Raw genomic sequence first — 12,142 nt, 5'->3', positions numbered from 1 at the left:
ACAGTAGAGTGCATACATACTGGTCCCCCTTGGGAATCGAACCCACAACCCTGGCATTGCAAGTGACCTGCTCTACCAACTGAGCTACACAGGACCTGTATACAAGTATGTGGACACCCCTTCAAATGAGTGGATTCGGCTATTTCAGCCACACCTGTTGCTGACAGGTGTATAAAATTGAGCACACAGCCATGCAATCTCCATACACAAACATTGGCCTTACTGAAGGGCTCAGTGACTTTCAATGTGGCACCATCATGGGATGCCAACTTTCCAACAAGTCAGTTCTTCAAATTTCTGCACTGCTAGAGCTGCCCCGGTCAACTGTAAGTGCTGTTATTGTGAAGTGGAAACATCTAGGAACAACAAAGGCTCAGCCACGAGGTGGTAGACCATGCAAACTCACAGGAGAGGATTGCCGAGTGCTGAAGCACATAGCACATAAAAATCATCTGTCCTCAGTTGCAACACCCACTACAGAGTTCCAAACTGCCTCTGGAAGCAACGTCAGTACAAGAACTGTTCGTCTGGAGCTTTATGAAATGGGTTTCCATGGCCGAGCAGCCGCACACAAGCTTAATAAGATCCCCATGCACTATGCCAATCGTCGGCTGGAGTGGTGTAAACTCGCCGCCATTGGACTCTGTAGCAGTGGAAACTCGTTCTCTGGAGTGATGACAGAAACAGAAAAATCTGGATTTGGCAGATGCCAGGAGAACGCTACCTGCCCCAATGCTTAGTGCCAACTGTAAAGTTTGGTGGAGGAGGAATAATGGTATGGGGCTGTTTTTCATTGCTTGGTCTAGGCCCATTAGTTCCAGTGAAGAAAAATCTTAACACTACAGCATACAATGACATTCTAGTGATTCTGTGTTTCCAACTTTGTGGCAACAGTTTGGGGAAGGCCCTTTCCTATTTCAGCATGACAATGCCCCTGTGCACAAAGCGAGGTCCATACAGAAATGGTTTGTCGAGATCGGTGTGGAAGAACTTGACTGGCCTGCCTAGAGCCCTGTCCTCAACCCCATCAAACCCTTTTGGGAGGAATTGGAACACTGACTGCAAGCTGGGCCCAATTGCCAAACATCAGTGCCCAGCCTCACTAATGTCCCCCGCAGCAATGTCCCAACATCTAGTGGAAAGCCTTACAAGAAGAGTAGAGGCAGCACATGGGGGAACCACTCAATATTAATGCCCATGATTTTGGAATGAGATGTTCGACGATCAGCTGTCCACATACTTTTGGTCATGTAGTGTAGCTCCATTCTTGTGTATTTTTTTCCTAGTGTTACCATTTAAAAATATATATGTTTTTACTCTGCATCGTTGGGAAGGTCACGTAAATAAGAATTTCACGATTCAGTCTATACCTACTGTATTCAGCACATGTGACAAGTAAAATGTTATTTGTGTATGTGTTAGGGAAAGACCCAGAGATGGGGGGTTGGTCAGAGACAGAGTGCCTTGGCAGTGCCACCCCAGACTGGCATGGACACAGTAGTAACAATGAGTGTTCTGTTCCCCTCAGTGAGAAGTCCTTCTTTGACCCAGAGACCATGCCACCCCCAGCTTCCCCAAACAGTCCCCCCCTATACAGACTCCACCCCCGCCATACAGGTGAGGCCAGACCACGACATGGCTCAAATCCTCAAAACGCACCCTGGACATGTGACCTTACCTTCACCACAACTGCTTTTCTCAGTTTCGAAATGATACATACAAAGGCTGTCTGAATACAGTACTGAGGATGGGGCACAACAAGTTAACCCTCTCCGCCAACATTCAGTCCTGCAGTATCTGTTGAAACCACTGAACCATTCCTGTGTAGTTTTAATATTAGTCAGATGAAATCAGCTCTCTACTGTAGGGCAGGCTATTTTTAGCATATACACAGAGTTTACAAAACATTAGGAACACCTTCCTATTACTGAGTTGCATCCCTTTTGCCCTCAGAACAACCTCAATTCGTCGGGGCATGGACTACAAGGTGTCAAAAGTGCTCCACAGGGATGCTGGCCCATGTTGACTCCAATGCTTCCCACAGTTTTCTGGATGTCCTTTAGGTGGTGAACCATTCTTTTTTTATAAGATTTTATAAACAATACAAAACATACACACAAATGACAACATCATACAAACAATAACTATATCCCACCTGGCTAGACCCACTAGCACAGACCCCCATCTCCAGGGCCCACGTAATTTTCCGCCACATGGCCTGAAACTGCACCATTTTGTTTCTCTCCATAGCCCACGCACTTTCAATATTTAAATAATAAATCATTCAATTTTCCCATTGTGTTAATGATGGCGAATTGATTGATTTCCACGTTTTTTGTATCCATTTTTTCAAGATGAGTGATGAGAAGAGAATCGTCCATCTCACTACACCCCCATATGCAATGTCTTGAAATATGCAGACAGAATAGATTCAAATTAAGTTTACATTGCAATACTTCTGACAGCCAACTTTCTAGCTCCATCCACAACATCCGGACTTCATAAAAAGCATTGATTATTAAGTCATTATTTGTTTAACACTGAAGACATGATTCTGCCGTTGTACTGTATAATTTGTGAATTTTGTCTTTTGCATAATTAATTCTACACATTATCTTACACTGGATTAAGCATACTCTTTTGTTAGCTGTAATTTCATTAGTTATGCTAACATTCCTTCCATCTTGTGCCAACATCAGTTTTTTAAAGTTTAAAGTTTTTTCTAAGAGATTGTCAGTTGGATATGCTCTCTGCAAGGTTTTGTATATCTTCCCGATCATATGAACATCCCTTTTCTGACTAATAAGATTCCCTCAAGGGTGCTGTGATGTCCAAACGTTTTCAAATATACATTTTGTGAGATCTAACTTTTAAGTTGCATGTACAGTGGGGCAAAAAAGTATTTAGTCAGCCACCAATTGTGCAAGTTCTCCCACTTAAAAATATGAGAGAGGCCTGTAATTTTCATCATAGGTACACTTCAACTATGACAGACAAAATGAGAAAAAAAATCCAGAAAATCACATTGTAGGATTTTTTATGTATTTATTTGCAAATTATGGAGGAAAATAAGTATTTGGTCAATAACAGAAGTTTATCTCAATACTTTGTTATATACACTTTGTTGGCAATGACAGTGGTTAAACATTTTCTGTAAGTCTTCACAAGGTTTTCACACGCTGTTGCTGGTATTTTGGCCCATTCCTCCATGCAGATCTCCTCTAGAGCAGTGATGTTTTGGGGCTGTTGCTGGGCAACACGGACTTTCAACTCCCTCCAAAGATTTTCTATGGGGTTGAGATCTGGAGACTGGCTAGGCCACTCCAGGACCTTGAAATGCTTCTTACGAAGCCACTCCTTCGTTGCCTGGGCGGTGTGTTTGGGATCATTGTCATGCTGAAAGACCCAGCCACATCTTCAATGCCCTTGCTGATGGAACGAGGTTTTCACTCAAAATCTCACGATACATGGCCCCATTCATTATTTCCTTTACACGGATCAGTCATCCTGGACCCTTTGCAGAAAAACAGCCCCAAAGCATGATGTTTCCACCCCCATGCTTCACAGTAGGTATGGTGTTCTTTGTATGGTGTTCTGTACATCTTTTGCTTGCCCATTCACCCTCTGAATGGCACACATATACAATCCATATCTCAAGGCTTAAAAATCCTTCTTCAACCTGTCTCCTCCCCTTCATCTATACTGATTGAAGTGGATTTAACAGGTAACATCATAATTGGGTCATAGCTTTCACCTGGTCAGTCTATGTCATGGAAAGAGCAGGTTTTCCTAATGTTTTGTGTATATTCCTTTCAGTATAAGGGCTATGAATACGCATGTTGGCATTAGATACTTTGTCTTCTTTTTTTACACTCTTATTCCCACGAAATAAAAACGAATTCACATGGTAACATGATAAACACTTTATAATTTCATCTATTTCAGAGTACATATCTGTCCAACATAGCCAACATGAAAGTCACTCTGCCTACACCTACAGTATGTTTGAATGCAGCCTAGGCTGTAGTAAAACCTGCACCAGTGGGGTGACGAAGGAACAATACCTGTTGGACCGACCTTTACAGTAAAATGTAATTTTATGACGCGGTGAAATTCCCTTTATCCTTGACTAATTATTATCCAGGATTGTTCAATACCCCGCCGTCTGTAGCCAACTGTGGCATAGACCCTACTACGATATCTCCTGTCAGATGATTTCTTGTAAATGCCCATGCTTCCAAGAACAAGACTTCCGAATTGGTTTATCTATAAGTATTTCCTAAACCCGATTGGATACAAGTGAAACGCATCTGTCCAATCAGCTTGCAGTCAATACTTCATTCATCTGAAAGAAGAGATTAAACTGTTATGCGAGTAAAGATTTATTCTATTGCCTCTGAGACATCGTCTTGGTGTTAGGGTTTAATAGTCTTCAATAAGCTATTTGAAGGATATCACAAGGATATCTAAAGGACTTATCAATACAAAAATAAAAGGTAAGGTTTAGTTGTCTTTGTTTAAACTCTTCAAGAGTGGTCCCTTGTTAGCTATATAAAAAGATAGTTGTTTTGAAATAATAAACCAATTTTATCTTGTTTGACTTTTTACTCTCTCTCTCTTGAAATAAATTCATAATTATCACAAACAAGTATCAAATTAAAACAAACGTTCAGCCCATACAGTGACATGTCTTGTGAATGTTTATGACAGATGTCAGTAAACACGGGCGGTCGGAGGCTGAAACAGTGGCTAGTTGAGCAGATCCAGAGCGGCCAGTACCCGGGGCTGCTCTGGGAGGACGACAGTCGCACTATGTTCCGCATCCCCTGGAAACATGCTGGGAAGCAGGATTACAACCAGGAGGTCGACGCCTCTATCTTCAAGGTAGGTTCATTGGCATACATTTCAAAAGAGGATTTTGTTGATAGCGGTAGATTTGAGAGCATATTTAAATCACTGATATGTTTAGCCTTCTGCACCACTTATGGAGAGACATATAGCACAAACCTTTTTTTCGCACCTACAAATTGAGTAGGTGAGAATTACGTTTTGTAGGTTTTACAAAAACATTCTCACCGCCTGTAACGCGCATAAATAGGCTACACATTAATTGTTTAGTATGCGCCTACAAATAAAGCAGGTGTGCATTACGTGTTGTTGGTTTATTAACACATTCTCACCACCTGTAACGCACATAAATAGGCTACAGAGTATGATGACATAATTGACAATACGTTGATCTTTGAGTCATGGGGCTCTATTTTAACAAACCTAACACAATGCTAAATCTAAGTGCTGGCAGTAACTCTTGGTCTGGGGGTGTGTCAGAAACATTTGTGCTGTTTTCACAGCCAGAATTATAAGCACAATAGCTGGCAGTGGCGCTAAAGGGCTGGGATTTGATAAATAAACAAGTTGTAGGTGTGACAAGGGCTTGACCCCTCAACACATTGCATGGCTTAATAATGCATGCATTTGTCTGAGTTCTCTAGGTTATTGATGATCTTTGTATTGTCATCAACTCCAATTCGGCTGGGGCCATGGACTATTCTCGTCCTGGTCCATTGTGGATTTATACTACAGCTTATTAAATAGCATATGCTACAGTAATAAGTAATAGCAACAGTAAAAAAAACAACATATGAGTTAGCTCAATAGTCTATGTTTGGAATGGTGTCAGTCAACAGTGTTGTAATTGGCTTCAATGAGCATAGCCTATAGCCTACGTATCTTTACGCATCGCACTTCATCTAAAATAAAAAATACTAGGCTCTCACAAATCGCATTGTATGTGTGAGGCACGTTATCAATAAGCAAAATATAGCCGAGGCCTACCGTTGATTAATTGAATAATTTTCATGCGTTTGGAGGAGCGTATCTTTGGTAACCAGATTAAATGCACTCTGTGGAGATGAGGATGGATACTTGAACAAGCGATATTAACTATGCAGGTATGTGAATTGTGAGAAAGCATGAGGGCGAAATATTTCTAAGCACTCTCAGCATACCGTTTAAAACCCCTTTATTAGGCTACTTGGCTAATGGCCCGGATAAAAAGATGCATCTGTGCAATGCTGCTAAATCGGCCTTGAATAAGGGGAGGCTATGATTATTTTTTAAACATTTTTTGAATTAAACATCGTTTTTTTAATGTTTCTAAATACGAGATTCGCTGGCATGAAAGGCACATCTCTCTTCCATGGGCACTGTGCACCATGCCTGGAAAGGCCACCTCTCAAAAGCCATGCCATTATCAACTGTGTTACCGTTAAGACCTACTTTTTGTGGCTCATTAAACTCCCCATTAGCGCTCCATGAAATTGTCACTTTTGCGCTTGTATTTAAGGACACACCTCAAATATTGCCCTCAGTGCAAGCGAGCTGATGTTAGACAGGTAAATTGCCGAACCTGGCATAATGGCTGGAAAATGCCAGTGCACCAGTTTTTACATGATGAAATTGCAAACTAATCTGCGTTTGACACTTGCGCCTCCTTGGAGCCAGCTAAATTAGAGCCCATGGCCATAAGAAGTCAAGCAGAGTGAGATTACATTGAAAATCTATTCTCTTTGTGTAATTATAACTTAACAGTTAACAAATCATTTAAACCAGAACCTGTCCAGTTTCATGTCATTACAATTCAACCTTTTGTTTCATGTATCCTACCTGTATTTATCATGTGATTAATTGTATTCTGCCTATCAAAGTAGTTGGGTTCTAATTACTTCTATGCATGGCTTCATCACAGACTTTTCTAATCTCTTTCGTTCAGTTCCAGACCTTTTTCAATATAACAAGTTGTTGACAGCACCAGCAGGTATGTGTTATTTTTGGATGTATGTTACTATGGCTCTCGTTCTAATGCACCTGCTCCCTCCCTGCAGGCCTGGGCGGTGTTTAAGGGGAAGTTTAAGGAGGGGGAGAAGGCTGAGCCTGCTACATGGAAGACCAGGCTGCGGTGTGCCCTCAATAAGAGCCCCGACTTCGAGGAGGTGGGAGACAGGTCCCAGCTGGACATCTCTGAGCCCTACAAGGTGTACCGCATTGTCCCCGAGGAGGAGCAGAAGAGTGAGTTCATATTTACACTATGGAGACATTAGAATAATGAACATTATAAACACCTGCATTGAATGGATGTAGTCAAATTGTGCCCACGCAGGGCCTCCTGGGTGGCGCAGTGGTTAAGGGCGCTGTACTGCAGCGCCAGCTGTGCCACCAGAGACTCTGGGTTCGCGCCCAGGCTCTGTCGCAACCGGCCGCGACCGGGAGGTCCGTGGGGCGACGCACAATTGGCCTAGCGTCGTCCGGGTTAGGGAGGGCTTGGCCGGTAGGGATATCCTTGTCTCATCTCGCACCAGCGACTCCTGTGGCGGGCCGGGCGCAGTGCACGCTAACCAAGGTTGCCAGGTGCACGGTGTTTCCTCCGACACATTGGTGCGGCTGGCTTCCGGGTTGGATGCGAGCTGTGTTAAGAAGCAGTGCGGCTTGGTTGGGTTGTGTATCGGAGGACGCATGACTTTCAACCTTCGTCTCTCCCGAGCCCGTACGGGAGTTGTAGCGATGATACAAGATAGTAGCTACTAAAACAATTGGATACCATGAAATTGGGGAGAAAAAGGGGTAAAAAATAAAATAAAATTAAACAATTGCGTCCATGCCCAAATGATCTATTAAAAGTCACTAATGTTTCAGCAGAAGGACGTTGCCTTGATCAGAGTTGAAAACATAGACACCTGGACAAAGACAGCTTGCTGCTGAGACTTGATTTACATTTGACCATCAGCCTTTTCCGTAGTAAATATAAAAAATAGCTGTGACAATAATACTTACAACCATGCTGTCCCCTCTGCTCCAGCAGGTAAAAGTGCAGCAGCTTTGACATCTAGCCCTGGTGACATTACTGACATGGACTGCAGCTCTGCACACCTGGAGGAGCTCATCAAAGAGGTGAAGCAGGTATGCTTTTCTTCTTTCCATCCATTTCTGCCCTTCCTCTCTCTGTCTATATTTCTCACCAACTTCACTCTCTCTGTTTTCTTGTTTTACTGTCGCTCAAGTTCTCTCCTTTTCTGTCTCTATCCTCCACTATCAACTATCTTACCTCTTCTGTTTCTAAATATGTGTGATTATATGTATGATTGTTGATGTATGGTTATTAGAGACTAATTGCATGGTGTGTCATTCCATTGTCAGTCTTCCAGTGATGAGTACCTTGGCATCGTCAAGAGGAGCCACTCTCCCCAGGAGGATGGCTGTAGGATGCAGCCCAGCCCAGAGTACTGGTCCCAGGGCAGTGCCAGTGGTAAGGGTCTTTCATCCAATCTAGTGGAGTGTCTCCAACATGCAGTGGTGTCATGTCCATTTAAACACTTTCATACAGTGGCAACTGGAACATATATATATATATATATATATATATATATATATATATATGTATATATATATATATATATGTGTGAATTATCTGATCTATTTAATTAGTTATCAAATGCCTATACATCATATTGTCCTTTGTTAAAAGTATCTGTCAGCTGTTTTCCATGATAATTTTTTTAAAGATGTGTAGAGAAACTTGCATGTTTATGACTCCTGTATCAAAATGGCCGTTATTGTGGGTTGTTCTATGAGGCTACGGTTCCTCCTTTGTGAGAGTTGCGATTTATTAATTAAAAAATAACTGCATATATAACGACGCAAAACTCTGCGACACTACCTTGCAGTTATGGCTTCTAACACAAGCTTGTTTACATGATTCTAGAATTCTAGAGGGGGAAGGATTTGCTAATTTCCTTCAGCACTTTGCTGACTAAGGTGTTTTTTTCTTGGTCACACCGCCTGTGAGTCTGTTGTGCTTGACGGGCTGTATTTTTTGATGAAATGACAAATCATGACATGATAGAGGGGTCAGATGTTTTTCACGGTCACTCAAGATCATTGCATCTTAACGAGCATATTGCATATGTAAGAGGAAGGTAACATTTGAATTTCATGATAGATATAATATAAAATGATAAAATCTATACCACAGTCAGTTATCTTTATTTTATTTTATTACCCTGCAGTCTTCCCGGGGCATCAAGATCCCTCGCCGATGGGTTCTTTCAATAACGGTATGTTTCCTCAGTATTTCTAAATACAGATGTATTTATTTGCATTCCTCTGCGAGACTTAATAGAAGACAATGCGGTGGCTTACTCAACACTTTCCTCCCTCTGTTTCCAGCCTTCTCCCAGATGATCATTAACTTCTTCTATGGTGGGAAGCTGATGGACAGTGTGGTGACATCTCATGCTGATGGCTGTCGTATCTCTCCGGGTCAGCCTCCCTTGGTCCAGCACAGGTCCCCCTACTGTCTCCCAGACAGCCTGCAGAACGTCCGTTTCCCTCCTGCTGAGCTCATCGAGGTTGAGCGCCAACGCCATGTCACTCGCAAGCTCCTGGGCCACCTGGAGAGGGGTGTGCTGGTCCGTGCCAACCGCGAGGGCATCTTCATCAAGAGGCTGTGCCAGAGCCGTGTGTTCTGGAGCGGGCAGGGGGGATTGGGCCCCCACTACAGCCCTGGGGGGCCCTGCAAACTGGACAGAGATGCTGTGGTCAAGATTTTTGACACAGGAAGATTCTTCGAAGGTGAGGAGGAAGGAACTCATGTTGTTTTTGTTGTTGATTTAGGATGTTGTGCTCTGAAGAGGACAGGAATTAATGTACTCTTGACTGACAGACATATACTCTTTGGAGTACATGCCTTTACTCATCAGTGTGCAGTTATGATGAAGCAGTCTCTGTCTGTGTAATAAACTCTTCTCTGTCTGCTTTGTTTGTCCCAGCTCTCCAGCTGTACCAGGAGGGCCAGCTTCCCGCCCCTGACCCCATGGTGACCCTGTGTTTCGGGGAGGAGCTTCATGACCTCAGCACAGCCAAGAGCAAACTTATCCTCGTCCAGGTAGCAGAGATTATATCCCCTGGATCACTGAAACATGTGGTATCCCCCCTGCACAGTCCCAGAATGTGTTTGAGTAAATAGAGGTAACTTTAGTCTTTACGGTGATTTGGTCAAAAGGGCACCACTACACTCTTAGAAAAAAGGGTTCCAAAGGGTTTTTTTGGGCTGTCCCCAAACCTTTTTGCTTCCAGGTAGAACCCTTCTGGGTTCCATGTAGAACCCTCTGTAGAAAAAGGTTCTACATGGAACCTGCAACTAGAAATGGTTCTTCAAAGGGTTCTCCTATGGGGACAGTCAAAGAACCCTTTAAGGTTTTAGATAGCACCTTTTTTTCTAAGAGTGTACCATAAAAATACAAACTGAGCTAACAGTTACCTCTCTTCTCTCCCTGTCTGGTTGTGTTCAGATCACTCCAGTCTACTGTCAGAAGCTGGCAGACTGAGCTTACAGTTGCCCCTCTCCTTCTCTCCCTCTCCCCTCCTCTTCTTCTTTCTCTGTCTGTGCTCGGCCACAGGTCACTCCAGTGAACTGCCAGCAGCTGTTGGATGCAGTGAGCATGCGTCGTTCCCAGTACAGCAGTCCTAACCTGGAGATCCAGTCAGACGAGCTGCATGCCGGGGAGCAGATGGCCCGGATCTACCAGGACCTGTGTAGCTACACCGCCCCCCAGAGGGCAGCCTGCTACAGGGACAACATGCCCATCACCGCCTGAACAGGGCACCTTCCTTCACTCCCCCTCATTGATATAACAAGAAAGGACTGACATGACATATGGTGAAATGCGTCACTAACATACACTTCAGCCTCTCACACCTTTTAGCCCTCGCTTACAGCAATGCTTCTCAATTCTTCAGAGCCAATGAGCGAGGGCATACTTTGATGAATGGAGAAAGAGATGGGATAGAGGATCAGAACAAAGCCAACACTTGCAAGGTGTGAACTGATAGGACCCAACGCTATGCAGCTTGGGTGTTACAGAGACACTGTGTGTCAAGAAAGGGAAGTACTATACAACCGTATTACAAATGGTGCTGTAAAGGTATTAAAGGGTTTACTCATCAAATATACCACCCCAGGAAGTATACCACATATACCAATCCAATCACAGTACAAATGTAATTAATATAATTCTGAATAAATAGGGGTTTTAACTATTCTGTCTTGTAAACCTACTATCATCAAGGTTATCACTATTCATTTTTAAACAATGTGGTGAGTTTACTGGAGCAGTAAATTTGATTGAATAAACCCTGAAGTATTGAATGTTATATAAGAATTTGTGTCTATCAATTGACTAGCTTTTGTTTGTCAGATTTCTCACCTGCTTTTAATGTATTTGTTTATGATGGAAAATGTGATTGATATTCAATCCAATAGTCCATACTAGTCATCATGTCAAAGTGTATATACATTTATACATGTTAAATCAAGGGCCACTATAGCAGGACATTTAGCTACCAGTACACCAGATTACTGATTTTCTTTATATGTATAACCTCCTTAAAACGTTAATTTTTTTTCAATTTGTACTGTAGAATTGTTTTTCTTATACCGTATGAGAGATTTTAACAGCAACATGATTGCTTGGATTGTATTTGATATAGATAGGTTTTACTATCCTATTCTGCCCACTGTTTTACACTCTCTGAATTCATTTGTCAAACTTTGAAATGAATATCAAACTTTTCAGTGAATCTGTTCATTTGGCTTGTATTTTATTTATGAGCTGTTATACAACAATATCTATGAAGTCACTTACTGAACATATCTTTGATTGAGTCTTTGGTGATGGCTTGAAAACCACAGCTAAAACTATTCAGCACACAATAAACCAGAATAAATGGTAAAATGACATCATTTTCCTGTGTGTGTATTTCATTGAATACTTTGAAAGACGCAGGCGGCCTAAAAAAATCATTTTTCCAGAGGTGTACCCATACTAGCCACCATAGACTCTCAGTTCCATGGTAGTAGCACCCGTCACCATACATCCCACAAGTGAAATCACGTGTGTCTGAGGGAGGGAATGAGTTTACTAGTGATGGAACAACAGCCAACATTTTCAGAAACCATAGAGAGGACGGACCATATATGAGGGAAACTAGTGTCTAGGACATCCCCAGTGAGTAAGACATGGCTGATGGAGAAAGGAGGGCGAGGGCAGAAGAAGAGAGACAAAGGTCTTTGTGATCTCCCCATTCC

General features: G+C 42.6%; 1 protein-coding gene across 11 annotated transcripts; it reads left to right on the top strand.

The window, feature by feature from the left end:
• The first annotated feature begins 4,025 nt into the window (after positions 1–4,025).
• On the top strand, positions 4,026–11,794 carry irf8 (interferon regulatory factor 8). 11 transcript variants are annotated; one of them, XM_021607481.3, is made up of 9 exons: positions 4,026–4,496; positions 4,711–4,884; positions 6,885–7,068; positions 7,859–7,956; positions 8,194–8,302; positions 9,063–9,110; positions 9,223–9,627; positions 9,825–9,940; positions 10,455–11,794. In XM_021607481.3, exons 2-9 carry the CDS (start codon positions 4,711–4,713, stop codon positions 10,650–10,652), a joined length of 1,332 nt encoding a protein of 443 aa, XP_021463156.3. In that variant the 5' UTR covers positions 4,026–4,496; the 3' UTR covers positions 10,653–11,794. The 11 variants fall into 11 exon arrangements, with proteins under 11 accessions (XP_021463156.3, XP_021463157.3, XP_021463155.3 ...); XM_021607482.3 differs by having other exon boundaries at positions 4,156–4,496; positions 7,856–7,947; XM_021607480.3 differs by having other exon boundaries at positions 4,183–4,496; positions 7,856–7,956.
• Positions 11,795–12,142: the final 348 nt, after the last annotated feature.

This window comes from Oncorhynchus mykiss, chromosome 6 (assembly GCF_057628025.1).
Source record: "Oncorhynchus mykiss isolate SJ-2025 chromosome 6, ASM5762802v1, whole genome shotgun sequence".
NCBI classification, from domain to species: domain Eukaryota; kingdom Metazoa; phylum Chordata; class Actinopteri; order Salmoniformes; family Salmonidae; genus Oncorhynchus; species Oncorhynchus mykiss.
This window is presented reverse-complemented; position numbering and strand designations above follow the sequence as displayed.

Bases quoted from the DNA above. Each gene is read 5' to 3' on its own strand.
- irf8 (XM_021607480.3), top strand. From the start codon at position 4,711: ATGTCAGTAAACACGGGCGGTCGGAGGCTGAAACAGTGGCTAGTTGAG. The intron at 9,111-9,222 runs GTATGTTTCCTC...CTCTGTTTCCAG, and splicing joins GATGGGTTCTTTCAATAACG to CCTTCTCCCAGATGATCATT. The intron at 9,628-9,824 runs GTGAGGAGGAAG...TGTTTGTCCCAG, and splicing joins CACAGGAAGATTCTTCGAAG to CTCTCCAGCTGTACCAGGAG.